At 28.2% G+C, this 19,263-nt stretch overlaps 1 protein-coding gene across 1 annotated transcript in view; it reads right to left on the bottom strand.

Annotated features, from left to right (window-relative positions):
• The window catches only part of LOC136984319 (multiple PDZ domain protein-like), a 38,956-nt gene extending 33,608 nt beyond the window's left edge, over positions 1 to 5,348 (bottom strand). Inside the window, exon 1 of the mRNA XM_067281252.1 lies at positions 5,183 to 5,348. Within this exon, the coding sequence (XP_067137353.1) occupies positions 5,183 to 5,306 (124 nt within the window). The 5' untranslated portion in view covers positions 5,307 to 5,348. The remainder of the gene's footprint in view (positions 1 to 5,182) is intronic.
• Positions 5,349 to 19,263: the final 13,915 nt, after the last annotated feature.

The following is a 19,263-nucleotide window of genomic DNA, read 5'->3' as shown; positions in this document are numbered from 1 at the left end:
GAATACCGTTTTAAAATAATTAACGGAATTTTCAAATGAATTCATGCCAACAAACATTAAAAACAATTGAATATTTTTATTAACTTGAGTTTTTATAAAATTAGGTGAAACTGTAGTAAATCTCTCACCATTATACAGCGAGAAGTGTCGACTGCTTCTCGTAAAATCCTTATAAATTAATACTTATACAGCTTGAAAATTGTTTTACGTTGTTTAATGTTGTAATAAATTGTTTAAGAAGACAATATTCTAACAGAATTAATTATAGTAAACGTTTTATGACACGGTGATGATAATATAAACAAATAAAAAGCCCCCCCACACACACACTTGTTAAATACATATATCATTAACGTTCGTATAAAATATACAACTGTACACAGATTGTGAAAGGGAAAATCTAGAATTTCTTTTGAAATTCTTTAAATATGTACAAATATATTTTTTAATTGTATATATCTAATTATAAACTAGAAAGAAATCATTTCTTTTGTTCATTAAATGAGTATCTCTGGAATGTAAATCATAATTTAAATTAAGGTTATAATAAATTTGATGTGGGCGTAAAATAAAAGGAACATTTAATATTAAATGCGTTTATTTATTGCAGACATGTATCATTAATATGAACCTTAATGAAATTAACACTGTTAATTAAGTACAGGGTATTTATTAATTATTACGCTATTTTTATGCGGTATTAAATACAATTAACCCTACTAACAATGGGTATTGTTCCCGTTTATCTTTTGTAAATAGTACATTTTAAATTTATGAAAGATCTTTACATTGTAAATAATTCCTTTGTAATATACTTCCTTTCAAATTCTTTCCAATTAAGAAAATATACATGACGTGAAATTTTCCTATCTGTACAACTTTAAATACATTTAACCATATCGATATTTTTATAATTGAAAAAATTATCTTAATTAAGCGAAACAAATTATAATAATTAATAATTATCTTTAATTTACCCATTATAATTACAATTTTCGTTCCGGTAGATATATTTTAACTACGTTCTTTGACGTATAATCAACTTAAGATAATTCGGGATAATTAGCTTCTGTACGAATTCTCTACTAATTTTCCATTGAATTATATAAATTAAAATAATTTTGACAATCAGATAATGATTTTGTACAGAAAATATAAAGGAATTTCCATCCTTTATTATCGGTTACTGGTACCAATATCACGTAATAATCTTTGGGTGAAAGTAAAGTAACGTAACATATGTTTGGGGTATTGAGATGCACAGAAATGTCCAATGGTAACGGTTACGAGTATCACGTGATAATTGTCTTTGGGTGAAAATAAAGTGTGGTAACTTATTTGGGAGGGTTTTGAGATTCCCAGAACAAGCCATTCCACGTGATTACTGTTGTTTACGAAACGTTCTTTTTCTAGAACTCGCTTCTGGATGTAGTTACCATAGTAACAGACGGAAGTGCTCTTGATGATGCCGTCACTTTTATATACAACGCTTTCAAGTTTTTTTTCAAATCTCGATATTTTTTGTCAACCGTTGCCTCGAGCAATTAACGTTAAAATGTATACGTTTCAACACAGATTTTGACAGAATAAATTTTTTTTTTTTTTTAAAGTTTCTCGAAATTGTTTCCTCATTTAAAAATAATTTTCTCGCTATATTAAATTAAATATTACAGTATTTATTATTTAAATTCAATTCTTATAAATTTTCTATTATTTTAAAACGATTTCAATATCGTAAAATATATTATTATTTTTCTACTGTAAAAAAGAGATAATAATAATAATCTGCTTTAAATCAATTTTTAGGAATTTAATATAAATAAAAATTAAGCCATTTTTAAATTATTATTATGTTTTTAAAATAAATAATATTAAAAGAAACAAGAGAAAAATATTAAAATATATTTTTTATTTTCACAAATTCTGAACGTTTTAGTATAGAATTTTAATTTATTCGATTTTTTTTATAAACTTTTATTTTATAAACTTAAAAAATTTCATATTTTTACCTTTTTAATTAAAGAAATTTTTTTTAAAAAAATAGAAAAAAAGTTCAAAAATGTTTAAAATTTTACATATTTTTTGCCCACGTTGTTTTTATGAAACTTTAAATTATCTTTCAGTCCCTTGGCAATTTAATAAGTTGATTTTTAATTGATATGCCGTTTATAATTTAAATTAGATTCGTGTTTTTTTCCGTGAATTAATTTGAAAATTGTTTAAAGAAACTAAATAAATAAATAAAAATTTTGAAAACTTTATTCTATATCCTAACATTTACAGATATGATTCCATTAAAAGTAGCTTAAGGCTGAATTTATAAATTAAATGTTTACTTTTCTAACGGAACAAATATCGAATATCGAGATGAAATGTCAAAACAATCAAATAAATTTATAATTGAAAAGGCAAGAAGTCAGAACAAAAAACAATTTGTTGTCTAATTAAATATTATATTACTTTCCCCTCTGTTATACAGTATATAACGGACGGAAAATATGGCGATCGTTCAACAAATGACTCCCCCCCAAGATTTTTACATTTTTGGACTCGGGAGGAGACCTTGAAACGTCGAGAAATGCAAAAATATTCGCGGGTTTTTTCTGTATGTTAGTGTGTGGGGGACACGAAATTGTTCTCCCTCTTTGTAGCTTAGTAACTTCTGTGATTTTTGTCGAAATTTTCTGAAATTTTGCACAGAGGTTTGTGTATTAGTAGAATTGATGCTATTAAATTTTGGTGATTAAAGGTCGACGGAGTAGGGAGATAGAAAGGGTCGTGTGTCGTATCTCCAGTAGGGTCAGACTTAATCACAACTTTACTAATTATTAGCAAATTTCTTACTAAAACTCATCTCATGTATATTTAACAAACAGTTTTAAAATTATAACGTATTGTTATACTTTTATATTTTTTATAATTAATTAATTTAAGTAAAAAATTAGAAATAAATAAGTTATAACTTAAATTCAATTCAGAAACATTTAAAAATAATAAATTATTAAAGAAGTTTAATTATGTAATTTAATTAATGTATAATCTAATTCAAGTAATTAAAAAGAAAAACATAATTAAACAATAAAAAATATTTTCATTACAATTTAAGATATTAATTGAATTATAACATTTTAACATAATCGGATTATCAATTTATTTTTTTATTTCATTTTTTTCCTTTGTGTATTTGAAGTAAATCAATTTTAATATTTAATTTTTTAATGTTAAGCTTATATTATGTTTGGATTTTTTGTTATAACCACGCATTGTTATAAAGTTACATTTATCCCAGTTTAAAAAAACAAAGAACGTAGTCAATGTGTTGTCAAGCTTAATGCTAATTAAATGACAATTGTGCAAATGTCAATTGTTCTGTTAAATAAGATCAAGTAAAATTTGGAATTATCCAAGTTTCAATAATTAAGTCATTCATAGAATATGTACAATGGTTAAAGCTCGATTGTAATTTAAAACAGCTTTGTCTTCACTCGACAAATGAGGAATCATAGAATTACACACGGAATCTTTTGTCTCTCCTACATTTATCGTATGTTAAATATAGTTTTTAGGCTGCAATTTAAAAAAATTGTGGACCGATATATTCCCACTGTCTGTCTCTCCTTCTTTAATCTCGAAAACGGAGTTAGATAGATGAAAGCCGAGAATAAAGATGGTAATATAAGGGAAAGGAGGCCCCGATTAACTATATACGAACTTTTGGTATAAACCGGAAGTCACGTGATGTCAATTCAAAATTTTCCCAGAACGGAGTTACATAGATGACCGGCATGACTCATTTGTTAACAGGAAAAGTATGATGTACAGGAGCAAGAAATTACTAATTTGAGGTGGAGAGCGTATATTTTTAAATTAAATAAATTAAGAGAAGGATTAAAAATTGCAGCCAGGCATTGTGACGATGTTGTTCTCTCTTAAAAACCTAACTTGATTATTTACTTAATAAACTAATACTTAAATAAACGTAGTTTATATTTAATGTAATAATTAAAATTACTAATTTAATCGCTAATTCAAATATAATTTCTTCGTGTAGATAAGGAAAAAAAATTTTATTTATTATTTCAGATTCAATATTTTAGTTTCAATGTTTAATATTCTACTTGGTATATATGTATGTATGTATGTAATATAAATTTAGGAAAAAAAATAAAAAATAAATACATTTTTTTTCAAAATATTTGTGAATTTTAGTTCGTCATTCAATATTCTTCTCGTAAATTGATAAAGTAGCTTTCATTCTAGAGGTTCTTCTAATAAAAACTGTACTACTACATCTTGAAAATCTCTCAAATATTTATTCTCTCTCGTGTATCTTTTTTCCCTTCCCTTGCACCATCTTTGTATAACGTATGCAACATAAGTGCCGTTCTCATCATCTAAACACAAATACTTCAAAAATAAATCATTTTTTCCTTGTCTCTACACGTTTGTATTTTTATTAACGTTTTAATTAATATTTTTTGCCATGTTTAAAGTTCGTTTATTTGTAAATTAACCGATTTTACTCAATTAAACCGTATAGAGATGCGGTTTTCCTTGGCAACGTCTCTTCTTTATCAGTTCTTAATTTGATCTTTTCTTTAATTTGTTACTGTCTTTAGATCCTTCAATTCTATCTAATTAAATTTATATTAAATTTGATATTATTTCGAAAATGGCAAAGGTGTAAGAATATGCTAGAGAAATCATTTCTAGTATTAAAAATCTTACGTAAGGTAGAGATAACTTGGATTACTTAAGCTGTACACTTGATCGAATTTTTTATAAAATTGAATAATGGATAGAATTTTGAATTTAGACACGTTGAAAGGGCAGTTTCTAAAAATTTTATGCCGTTGAACTTATTTTTCAATTCATTTTTTGATGTCTACATTTTTATGATATAGCCAAGGATTCAATTTTATTTTCTGTTAAGATTTTACGACCGAATATAAGATTGTTGAAGGTTTTATTACCTTTAAAATTCTCGAACTTATTTTTCTTTTTCTGTTTTGGTTTATAAATTTCGTCCTAAACAATTTAAAATTCGTACAGTTTTATACTTAAAACTGTGGAAAATTTTCTAATCTATAGTTTAAAAAATTAATTTTCGGTTGATTTTTTAAAATTTAATTTAAACGTGCCAGAAAAAATGATCGAATAAGAAAAACTTTATAATTCTTACCTGTGGGTAGATGAACAGCGTGACAAGGTGAGAGACGATTCTCAGACGGTATATTTTCTGGCAGCAGGACCACCTCGTATGGATCTTCCGTTTCATCTGCATAATGTAAATTTTCTAAATCCATGTCTGAAGACAGCTCATGTTTCGTGATGACGCCTTCTCTGCCTTTTACCGAACTGTTGGAAAGCCAACTAAATAATGTCAACACACCTTTCTTCCATGCTTAGAAATTGCCTATAGTCATTGGACGACATGCAGTGACGTCATGATAGAGGAGATTCTGTTGCTACTGGCAACGTCTGTCATCGACCATCCACCATTTAGCTTACTTTCCGAAATTTCAAGTCCACCAAGAACATTTCTCACGTCGTCAACTTTCGATACGAAATTTATCAATTCGAAAATAAAAATAATAATAATAATAATAATAATTTAAATATTAATCATAAGCGCAGTTCCTTTAGTTGTTTCTATCCAAGGATAAAACAATTTACCTATCTCTTGTTAATGGACAAACAAGATTTAAACAGATTATACATCTTCCATTATCTTTAATGGAAAATTACATTTTATTGCTTCACTTCTTAATTGATTAGCGCAAAAGGATGTGAACATCTTTGTTTGCTAGACTTATATTAGTAAATATGACTAATTTACCTATTAAATAGTCAAGTTTTGCATAAAAGAAATTGATAAAATGCAGAAAAATATGAAAATTTAACAACTTTTATCCGTTTTACATTGGAACTTTGAAGTTAGTCTCTGGTTTATATTGATGTTTTATTAATCAAATAATTGGAATTGCATTTACTTTAACTTTATATTTGAATAGAAATCATAAATACAGAAGCTAATCAAAAATTAATATAAATAGAATAATCTCGTACAAAAAAATATAACTTACTACATCATTTCTGTAAAGCTTTGTAAATTATTTTATCATTATGAAATACAATTGAGAGGGGGAAATGTTAGATTTTTAAAAATAATTATAATCTTGAAGTTGGTTTTATTCTATTAAATTTAAATAACGTGTGCAAATTCAATTAAAGAATTAAAGGATTTTGTAATTGCCTCATTTAAATCCCTACTAAGCTTGCATTATTGTAAGCCAAATGCATAATTTACAGCTGCATGATGTTTGATCCTATTTTAAAAAAAAAATCTTTTGAGCCAAACTCTTAATCTGTTTTCTTATAAATATCTTAAAGACCTTAGATAAAATATTTAACAGATAATGAAATTTTTATGGGTATTTTATATTAATTTACACTAATTAATTTTTTATTTTACGCTTAAAGTTAAAGTTGTAATGAAAATTATTCAGGAATAATTTATAATTATTTTTATACTTAAAAAAGTTTTAAATATTTTATTTTTTCATTTATTTTTCTTTGATTTAATTAAAAATAAATACATTTTATTTATATTTAAATTGGATTGCAATTTGAAAAAATTGTAGACTTATAAATTCTCACTATTGTTTATCCTCTCTTAATCTCGAGAACGGTGTTAGATGAAAGTCGAGACCAGATATGCAAAACTTAGGGATAGGAGGCCCGATTAACTGTATACGAAATTTCGATGTAGACCGGAAGTCACTTGATTTCAATTCAAAAATTTTCCCAGAACGGTGTTACATAGATGACCGGCATTACTCTGTTGTCGTCAGGAAAAGTATGATGTACAGGGGCAAGACATTACTAATTTGAGGTGGAGAGCGTATATTTTAAATGAAATAAATTGAATTCTAATGAATATTTTTATAGAATTTATTAATTTTTAACAGATAAAGTCTCGTTTTTAAATTAAAAACAAATAATAAGATTAATCGTCGATAAGTATTAAAAAATGTTTTTTCAAGTTTTAGATCGGATAATGGAAGATGCATGAAATCTTCGATTATTCATTCAATTTCTGATATTTACTGAAGACAGTAAACATAAATAATGCATACAACTTGCTAACATTTTCCAGATCAATACAAAGAAAAGAAAGTTTAGTCACAATGACAAGTCGAAAAGTATATACTTTTCAAGCAGAAAGTTAATCTAAATGATGGATTGATACGAAAAATATTTAATGTTCTTCTAACGTCAGCTTGTGATCGTGTTATTTTATCGTTAAATGAGCAAAAATAAAACTTTAATGAAAGGGGAAGAAAAAGCCATAAGAATTATATAACATCTGTTAAGATGCTTCATATCTAAAAACTTATATGCCAATAACTAATGGAAACTGCGATAACATTAATGATTACTTCGTGGCACTTGTGAAAAATAAATTAAATAAACAAATAATCAACAACTGCCAACCCGTAACATAAAGCTTTCGGCTTCGGTTGGTGGTAGCTTTAAATTAAATAATTTTATGAGAAATTTTAGTAAGGTTATTATTTATTTATTGTAGAGAATAAATTAACAGAACAAACGATTACTCTTTTTTTAAACATTATTCATTAAATCTATCATCTGAAAACTTCTTTACACTTTAAAAAATTTGCTTTGGTGTGTAAAGAGTGAAATTATTGGCTGTAATAAAAAATTTATTATGAATTTTTTATTTTTTTTATGTAAAATATTCTCATCTCTGTCATTATTTACATATTTTATGCGATCCTTTATCGTTTTTACATGATTTAAATAAATTTTTCTTTGTTAACTCCGTTTCCAACCTGAAATTTCTATGTCGGAGCATCACAGAAAAGGAATAAAATTCTTTTTGAGTAAAACAAGATCCATTTTAACATATAGTTACCGGGCATATTCGTGTTTAACGTGCATCAAAAGTATAGTAAACATGTAAATTGTTTACATAAAAATTAATGTAAACAATTTACACGAAATGCAGGTTTACTATACTCTCAATCTTTTAATAATCATTAAATAAAATTATTTTTTAAACGAATCTTTTAAAGAAATATTGAATCTTCAATGCACCTCATTAGAAGAGAACACAAATATAAACAAAAACGCATCGATACAATAGTGTTAATGAATGGATTTTAAAGAAACTTTACCAAAACTATTATTGATAAATGTAGAGACTTTCTGTATTTATAAACATTAAAAACATTAAGAATTTATTCGGTGAAACTAAAAGAATTTAATAATGTAAATCGATGTTTTTATACTTCACATTTTATTTTCTTTCTTTCTTTTTTTTCCTCTGTTGTAATCAAACTCATTTCTTATATTGCTCGATAATATTTTTGTATGATGAAATTCTTTTCTTAAATAAACGATTTTTCATAAGAAGTTTCTCGCCAACATGCAATTTCCGTTATTTAATGCGTTTTGTTTTCCATTATATTTTTATCCCTTTTAGGAAATTTATTTATTTAGTAAATGTCTCTCTCTTCTTCTATAGAAATTTCTTTCTGTTGGATGTCTGTCCGTCATTTTTCTGCAATTTTTAAAAAATTGTATACTTATGAATTCACACTGTCGTCCGTCCATCCGTCTCGCCTTCCTTAATCTCGAGAACGGTGTTAGATAAATGAAATATGAGACCGGATATGAAAATTTTAGGGGAAGGAAGCCCGATTAACTATATACGAACTTCCGATATAAACCGGAAGTCACGTGATTTTAATTCAAAAGTTTTTCTAGCATGGATGACCGGCACGACTCTGTTGTCGTCAGGAAAAGTATGATGTACAGGGGCAAGACACTACTAATTTGAAGTGGAGAGCATATATTTTATAAATTAAATAAATTAAAAATATAATTAAAAATTGCAGCCCGATGTCACAATAATTTTTCTTTTCTGGTTTTATTATTTATTTACCTTTTATATATGGAACAAGCGAATGTTAATTGAATAATTTAACTCCTATCTTCGTAAAATGAAGTGGTAAAACTTGTCGAAATTTTTAAGTAGTAGTCGGTATTAATTATTTCCTTCTATTCTCAAGCACTTGAACTTTTACAAACTTTACTTATCTCGTATCGATTGGAGTTCTTGAGACTAAGATAGCTGTTTTTGAAATATTAAATTGTCATGTTAACGAAGACAGATGAAGTTGGAGAGCACTTCCTTAAATCCTCTTTCTACGCTGCATTATTACGTATTATTCCTGTTAGCAGTTTAAAAATATCGTTTTCAGTCACGATTCTAGATAAAGAATGAAAAAAATACATACAAATAAAAGTAAGAAAGCTTTCATCTGATAAATATTCAAATAACTTTATTGTTATTTTTTTAAATCTTGGTTTACTATCAATCATTAAGAAGATTCAAACTGTCAAAGATTAAAGTGGATTTATATAAAAAACAAAATCGTTTACCCAACAATAAATATGTTTAGTTTAATTACAATAACATAAAATTTTAATTTTTAGTTAACATAATATAGGTTAATGAAGTATTGTTCTACTTCATTATACTGTATTTTATGTTTATATTTTTCATTTATTACATATTTACAATTAGAACTGACGTTGAACACGTGTAATGCCACCTGTTTCTTTAAAATTTCTCTAAATTTATATTTAAATTAATTACAATTATTTATATAAATAAACTCATATGTATATAATTAAATTCTGATGTGTCAATTATACTGTGAAAGGGCTCATTGCTTTATCTTTAAATGACTGGCAACGTTAAAATTAGAAAAGGACAGACGTAAGTAAATAGCTTAAAATTGGATTTATAAATCACATTGTAATGTTTTTTTTTGCAAGTTTTTAAGTATTAAAGTTACCTAGTCGATTTGATTTAGTGTTACTGTCAAGAGTCTATTATAGAATTGATGGGATAAGGCAACAAATGGGTGATCTGCTCAAGGGGATTACAACCCAGAGGGACTTTCTATAGGAAACTGGCTCTATTTAGGTGTTAGACAAGGGAAGAAAACTTAGAAAATCCCAAGTAACAAGCCTGTTGGTGGGGTTAGAACCCACGACCAACTACCAGGTTCTGTCCGTTCGGCCACTGGCGTATGAATTTATAAAATTAGCCGAATGAATAAAACCACTGAACACTAATAGACTTTAGTTAGTCGCGGATTCGCATCTCACCAACAGGCTGGTCGTTTAGAGTTTTCTGTGTTTTATTCACGTGTCTGATACCTAAATACGGGCCATATTCTCGTAGAAAGTCCTCTCCCTTGGCAGATCTCCATGTCCATTGTCAAATCCTATAAATTCTACAATTCCATTTAAAATTACCAAAACTGTAAAGACTACGTGTAAGAATATATTATTTTATTTAAAAAATACAAAAAAATTTATAAATTGATTATTAAATTTATCAGGAATAATGTTAAAAGTATAGGCAATAACATAGTTTATCTCAAATTTTTAAAATTACAAGTTTAATTAATTTCAGGAGAACTTACTATTATTAATATTTTCAAAATAACTTGTAATAAAATTTATTTACTTCTGTAGAATACATCATAATAGCTCGGAAACTGGTATATATTTTTACATTTTTACCTTCAAGAAATTGTAAAATATCTTTATGTTGCTGTATAAATAATACAGTTGGTTTCTAATGGTTTTCACTATGCCATCATCATCAACTTTATTGACTTAAAGGAAAAACAAATTACCTCTGCATACCTTTCACTATACAATAAATGCGATCGTTTCGAAGTATTGATAGAGTTGGTAAGAATTTGCAACCGACTCGCTCCTACATTCAAGCATTATTGACGTCTGAGATGTCGAAACTGCGCCCAAAAATGCCATCAAATGAGCCATTTTTGGACGAATTTTCCAAAATATTCCCTAAAATCAAACGTATAGTCGTATATAAAAGATATTTCTGACAAACTAAATTTATTAATGTGATAGATTTGAGTGTGAAGAGAGAAAAGGACGAAACGTCATGTGGATACTTGTACTGTACAGGCAATGCTAATAAATGTTGGATATACATGACTAATTATATATAAATATACTATAGAAGTAATCGATAACTCGTTAATTTATTAAATGCAAATTAAATATTAAGAAAATTATCAAACAAATGAATAAAAATAGACGAGAAAACTGTAAATAATTGAGTAAAGTCTCGCAATATCATATTTTTACGTTGTTCTGAGCCATTCATCAATAATTGATCGATATTTTTAAAGTCTAACTCTGAAAACCTATCGATATATTGAACTGAATTGGTATTGAATAAATTCTAAAGATCGATTTTCCTTAATAAGTTACGTTTCTTGCATTTTCATTTGCTTAAACCAATTTTAAAAAGTTGTTTTTTTCTGAAATTGTATTCAGTACAATTTAAAATGTTTATTTCTGAAATTTATTTAAATTTAAACAACAGAAATTTTTAACAAATGAAAATTTTTTTTAAAAGAAATAGAAATGCAATAAGAATTAAACAATAAGCTTATTAAGAAGATTAAAAATTTTAACTTTAAGAAGATTAAAATATAGTTTATTTTTATATATTCACGTACAAAAACTTAATAGAAAATAGCTATTTCCCCCCTCTTGCCGTATAGTAAGAAAGTACAGAAAATATTACAAAACTTACTTTTATGTTCAATAATATTCAGCAAAATCGTATTGTAGACGTAGAATTATTACGATCGTTGAACTCTGCTGAATGGCCTCTTGGTAATCCCACTGCCATGAGGGATCCTGGTTCCAATTCAATCTGTATCTTTGCAACTTTTTATGAATAATACGGGTCGAATCTCGTTTTTATTCTCACTTGTACTAGCGAATTGTATTGTAGATCAAACATGCTCTGTTTGATATACAATATTCGCTATATAAATTTGCTAGTACAGATTCTGTCGGCCATAGTTCAATTGTGCAAGTAAATTTTAGAGTTATAACTATAATTATATCACAGTCAATGGGTTATTGAAAAAGATAAAAGTGATATTTTAATTTGATTTTATCGCGTGGTTTCGATTTACAATATAATGTCCAGAAGTGTGTACACTTTATTAGCTTTAATTAGCTGCAACTTAAAAAAAATTGTAGACCTATAAATTCCCACTTTCGTCCGTCTGTTTATCGTCCTTCCTTCATCTCAAGGACGGAGTTTGATAGATAAAAGCTAAGACAAGATATGGAAATCGTAGCGACGGGAGGCCCTGATTAACTATATAAAAACTTCCGGTTTGCATCGAAAGTCACATTATTTCAATTCAAAAATTTTCCCTTGAAAGATAGATGACTAGCACGACTCTATTGTTAAAGGAAAAGTATGATGTACAGGGGCAAGCCGCTACTAATTTGAGGTGGAGAGCATATATTTTAAATTAAATTAAAAATATGATTATTTTGTAACGTCTTTTTTCGGTTAAAAATTGCTCTTAAAAGTAGATAATGTCGTTTTATTGTAACATTTACTCTAAATTATAAAATTATTTGAATTAAAATAAAGAAAATAAACGTGGAAGTAATTAACAATCAATGAGTGTGTATATTATTTTGGATGTAAACACCTTGTATGCGATGACATTAATTTTGCTTACTACGAACTTTATGGTTCGCTATAAGATGGGCGAATTGGGAGCAAAGTTGGGCAAAGTAGAATATTTCTACCAAAATTTTTACATTCTCAGTTGTGAGAAGAAACAACCTTATGAATCGTTTATTTAGTCAGAATTTCTATATATCAAGCTGTTAAAATTTTAAATTACTTTCAAAAATTAAAATTCCAAATAATAAACATGACACTATTTTAAATGATTTTCATTTATTTCTAATCTATTTCGTAGAAAGCAAATATATTTTGTTTTAATTAAATTCTCCAGTGATAGAAAATATTATAGAAGATGCATACAATAATTGAACTGAAGTCACAAAGGAATACGAATTCTAAATTAAAGAATAATCGTTGACACTTTATCCTTTGCGAATTAATATAATTTATTCTCAATTGAGAAAGAATCCACATCGAACCATCAACAAGCAAAAATTTTAGTAAAGAAAAACTAATACTTCTACGAATTTGCCTTTGAGGCAATAATTAATCCAGTAATAATTTTGCTAATGACAGAGATGTTAACTATTAATCATCGAGAACAGTTACTAAGGTTACGTTCTTGACAGCTGTCAATAATTAGCGGCTGTTTTAGGCACAGACAACCTAGACTTTTACCCAGGGTTTCACAATTTTAGACTCCTCGGGTTTAATACGACACGTGGGCGATCTACCAAGAGGGGATGCTTCCTGGGAGGACTTTCTATGGAAAACTGGCCCTATTTAGGTGTTACAAACGTGAAGAAACCCGGAAAATTCCATGTGACCAGCTCGTTGGTCAGAGCACCGACTACTACTCACGTGTTTGTCGATACTCGATGTATAGTAGTTAATACTGGCGAGGTTGAAGCCGAAGTTTTAAACGCAAAAACGTGTACGTCGGACGTTCAGCGCCGATTTCCTGTAAGCCTAGAAGTTTGACAATGGCGTTTGGAATGTCGAGCGTGATTCCACTGACTTTCCAAACGCCATTGTCAACCTTCTAGGCTTACAGGAAACCGGCGCTGAACGTCCGACGAACACGTTTTCGCGTTTAAAGCTTAAACCTCGCTATTAACAAGGATTCCAGAACTTATACAATATCAAGTATTGTATGATACGAGTTACATTGTACAGTATAAAGTTAAAGAAAAGGGGTTTCGCATTATTTAAAATAACTCGACGTAATCCATTTCAAGGCATTCGATAGATATATTATTATAATTAACGTTAAAAACGAGATAAAACATTATCAAATTAACGATCGAAATAAATATTTACTCGTTAAAAATTTTTAAGATTAAAGAATTAATAATATGCAAATATGATTTTTAACGGGTTTTGCGAGAAATTCAATTGTTTATCATTACGAGAAACGAATTAGAATATTGTTCAAACGTTTCTGCTTCTGTTAATTGATACACTGCCAACCCTAATGCTAATGATATTTAAATTAGTTATATTTCCTTAATTAATATAAGAGAGAAACGTTTGTTCGGTTCAAGCAGAAAAGAGGAATATCGATCAGAAACAGCACCGAAAATAAAATAAATCCTTGTAAAGATATAACAGCATACAGAATGATTCTGTTTAACTACTATTCCTTTCAATTAGTATCTGTTCTATTGATTTCTGGGGAAAGTGCTGTTTAGTGCAGGTAATAATGTCAACAGATGAACTTTCTTATTTGATGTCTGATCCTTGTCTACATAATAATTCTCACAATACAATTGCAAATACTGGTAGATAACCCTGTGTTCGATTGTTTTAAGATCTTATTATTAATAAATATAAGATTCATATTGTGTATAATAAATGGTTTTTTATGTATAGACATAAATTTAAGTCAATAAATACAATTAATAATCGATCAATGTACTTTTAATTCTAAAAAATTACGTGATTTTTCACACCGGAAGTTCGTGTAATAGATAATCGGAACCTCGCCCCTAAGGTTTCTATATCTGGTCTCGAATTTCATCTAACTCCATTCTCGATATTAAAGAAGGACGGACGGACAGACAGACAAACGAGAGTAGGAATCTATAGATCTGCAATTTGAAAATTTCAGCCAAATTTCTTTCATCTCCCTTTATCCTTCATCTTCCTTCTTCCTCTTTCTTCTTTAATAAGTAAATAAATCTATTAATATCACAATATCTGTATATAAATAATGTTTGTTAATGATAGGAAAAGAATAAAATTTCAATAAATTTGTGAGATTCGCCCTATAAATTACATTTTATTATTTAAAATTTTCACTCCAAATTTTCCACTTATTTCAAAGGATTTCAAGCGGAAACGTCCTGACAACGGAAGTACATAGAACTTTTGTTTCCCACCTTTTAAAGTCAAATCCTTTATTTTAAAGTAAAGGAAAGCAAAAATATGACATCTCTGTGTATTAAAATACTGCTTTTCTTTAAATTTTGTAGTAAATTAATTGACAAAAGAACCAAAAACCTCCCAGTTTTCGGTTGAGAGAAAAAGGAAGATGTTTTGTCACACTTCCGATGCAAGGGAAGTTGAATTTCCTTTCGTCGATCCTTTATCACCATCTTTATCATAAAACTTTAGCGTCATCCAAAGATTCACCTCTTGTGATCGCCCCCAGACATCCCGTTGACGTATAGAAAATCCTTCATTTTGATTGGACAAAAGCCCTAAAATATACCGAAACCCTCACTTGGATCGAGGAGTTCGCCGCCGATCATCGAGAAGAGAAGATCCATTTCAAAACCGGAAGTCGTCACTCCAGTCCAGTCCGCCGTTGAAGATATCTGCCGTTTCTCTAAAGACTCCGACTGAAATTCCGTCGTTCCAGATCCATAAGAATATACGTCATAATCATCAGATTTTGATGAAGTAGTATATATCTACGGGATTATTGTAAACTTTCTCTCTCCGCGAGATAGGTTTTGAATAGATTAATTTGTAATTCATTTAAATGTTGTTTTTAATAAATCCATGTTATTGTTCTAACATGATCTCATTCTTGACTCGAATCCGAGCAAACAGCCTTTCCACTTACTCGCGACCCTCCCACTCGAAATTCGTAGCGAACGAATATTAGCCTAATGCTAGGCTGGTGTCAGGAAAAACAACTTACAGGGGGTCCTCACGGAATCCTGTTTCTCATTAAAATCTTAGGAAGCCATCCTTTGATTCTGCGGGCCAGTTTTGGATAGAGGGGTACATGCTTTTTATATCCAGGCTCAACATTTTCATATTTTTATTTATATTGAGATTTTGGAGGTTTTTAATGAACTGGTCAGAGTTTTTAATGCTATTAATTGAATTATCAAATATATTTAGTTAATTTTTAAGGAATTTCTCTGAGTTGTAAAGAATATAAATTCAATGTCAACTAGTGGGCGATAAGATTCATTTATTTATTAGTTTTTACTCTGATGTTGAGCCTGGGTATTCTCCAGTTGTATTCAAGAATATTATTAACATCATTAATATTAATATAATTAGATTCTTTACGTTTTTAAATTATTTTTACTACACTTTGATGTGTGGTTAAAGTAGGATCTTCGGTTAATGTGTGATATTGAGAAGAGGAGACTAAATTAAGTTTAACCTTATCATATTTTTCTTTTTCCATTATAACTATTTGTTTAGATTTATCAGCAGATTTATAGTTAAATTGTTACGGTTAAAAATTTTTTAACTTGTGTAAGTTTGCTATGGAATTTAATTTGTTTGATTTTATGATTACTAGTATGTTTATAATGATGTAAAATGTGTTTAAAATTGGTCCTGACATGTTCTGACGCGGGCCTGATGCGTATCTTAATTTTTTCAATGCATTCCGTAAATTTGTAAACCTGTAATCAATTTGCTGATAAATAGGTAGTAATAGGACTGAAGAGGGGCATTAAGTCCGAAATGCATATCCGTTTATACTAATAAACCAACCTTTTTTCTCCGAAAGTGTTTCCTGTGTGATATATTCTCAACGGCAACATTGTGCTAAGAAAATACATATAATAGAGAACGACAAGAAGCAACCAAGATGTAAAATATTTATTTAATGAATTATTTTAATATTATTGTGTTGTAAATTTTGACATAATCTGGTATCTAGTACTTTAGTGTTTATTAACGCTACGACAATCCCAACGGTATTGACGTTCTGTTAAATCTATTTGATTAAAAATTTATTTCTTAATAAATAATTTATTTTAGAAAATTAAAAAATAATAAAACGAGAGGGAAATTACAACGTTCTGCATTAAGTGCGATACATACAGCCGAAATTTTAAAAGTATTTTGTAAAATATAAGTAAAATCAAAATGAAAAGGTAATTAAGATCACTAGATCTTCAAAATATTAATCATATTTTTTAAATTTAATTAATTTAAAATATATGCTCTCCACCTCAAATTATTAGTGTCTTGTCCCTGTAAATCATACTTTTCCCGACAACAAAAGAGTCGTGCCGGTCATCTACCTAATTCCTTTCAAGATAAAATTTTAAATCGCGTGACTTGACCGGAAGTCCGTATACAGTTAATCGTGCCTCCTACCCCTAAGCTTTCCATATGCGGTCTTAATCTATCTAACACCATTTTCGAGATGAAGAAAGAATAGACAGTAGGTCTATAATTTTTTTTTCAAATTGCAGCCCAATTAGATTTAAAATAAAATAAATATAGTACCTACAGTTAAAGAATCGTTGTTAGTTCAATTCGTCTCTAAAATTCTTATTTTTTCTGTCATGGCTTCCATTGAAAGCTCTCCAGTTCCTTTCTTATCTTTCAGATGTTCTGTTTCTTAGCATCAATGTTTGATGGAGCGATAATCGTTTCCAAAGACGTTCTGTCATCCGGAAAGAAGGAAAGGAAAAGCCATAAAAGATCCTAATGACTCCTTTTTTATTCCTGAAAACAATTAATTACTTTCGAACAAATAAAATAATATAAATTACAGTTTAGCCATCTTTGTACAGGTACTGTACATAGTTCAATTTTTTTATCTACGTTAAAAAATCAATCAATGAAATGTGTATAATACTTAATTATGTTTTATAATTCCAAATATAAAACGTGATTATTTATCTAAGTGTCTTTAGTGTATCTAAGTGGCAGGAATAACAAACTTTTTTTCATTTTTTATTTATTTATTTATTTATAGAAAATCGCCTTCTGTAGGAACGTAGTAGTGCAGCGATTCTAATATTATAATATCATTTGTCATATATTATAATCATTATAATTAGAATATAAAATATACTTTCGCTGATTTTTGTATGATTAGAATCTAGTTTTCTTCTTATGTTGTTATCAGATCCGTCCATTTCTTTATAATAGGAGAGAAATAAATATAAAATTCACATCCCCCTTCAATTTAACTCTCGTTTAGGATAGTAATTCCAATCTTGTTTAGCGTTATTAGTGTCACTTTTATAAGAAATTGTAAATAATCTCTATCTTATAGCGTACTATACTTCAATTTCTAACATTTCCTTTCATTTATCGTTCGTTTCACACAACACTGGCGCCATTCTTGTATTATCTGAAAAGATTGAGGTAATGTTGTCGGTGTAGTGTTTACTGCAGGCGATAGAAGTACGAGTAAATTGTCGTTTCTATATATAAATGTCTATAATGCATACTTGACTTCTCATCATAGCTGTGTAATTGGACTGCAATTTCAAAACATTGTAGACCTGTAAATTTTTACTGTCTGTCCTTCCTTGATCTCGATAACAGTGTTAGATAGATGAAAGTCGTGACCGGATATAAAAAGCTTAGAGTAGGAGGCCCCAATAATTTTTCTGGTTTTAGTATTTTTCTTCTTTCAATGGTTAATTTAAATTTAGTTGGTGGAGGTTAAGTTTTAAGTTACACTCGAAAATTAGATCAAAGGATGGTCAGCAATAGAGTCAGCATCATCGATTTACTTTACAAATATGTTCCTATTGTTGACTTAGCATTTTCTGAACGTTAAAAAAAGAAAAGAAAAAAGAAATACAGCATATTTCATGTTACTGAATAAGACGGATGTCATAAAAATAAAAATAAAAAAATTCTTAAAAAGTTACTTCATAATGAATGTACGAAATAAATAGAATCACAATTAAAGAAAGAGAATTTAAAAGAAAAAATGTCAAATTTCTAAAACTTTCTATTGTTTATAATTCTCAAAATATTGAAACTAAAACAATGAAAAGATTAACCCTATAAAATTCTTAGTATGATCATTAAAATATCTAATAAATTAAAGAGAATTAAGCTTAAACTATATTATTTGGCTTAAATTTAATGTTCATAAGACTTTCTATCGATAACTTGTTTTGAATAACAATAGCCTAATTAAACTTTTACTTTTTTTTACACTTTAATGTAAATGCCAATATTACAAATCCCCTTTTATGATATCTTATTTTGTTTCATTTTCTATTATTAATCCAAAAACATACTTAACAAAATGTTTCCCAAATTACAGTTATTGAATATACAATTATTTTAGAAGTAAATATTATTTTGCTATTGTTAAAGGGAGAAAAAATAATAACCAATTCAATATTTAAATAAAAATTCCAAAAGCTTTTCAAGTTTTTCCTAATTTACACGCATAAACTTCTAGAAAGGCGGCCAGAACTTGCTTAATTTTTGCGTTTCTGGCT

Source organism: Centruroides vittatus, unplaced genomic scaffold (assembly GCF_030686945.1).
Source record: "Centruroides vittatus isolate TY-2023 unplaced genomic scaffold, ASM3068694v2 contig_913, whole genome shotgun sequence".
NCBI classification, from domain to species: domain Eukaryota; kingdom Metazoa; phylum Arthropoda; class Arachnida; order Scorpiones; family Buthidae; genus Centruroides; species Centruroides vittatus.
This window is presented reverse-complemented; position numbering and strand designations above follow the sequence as displayed.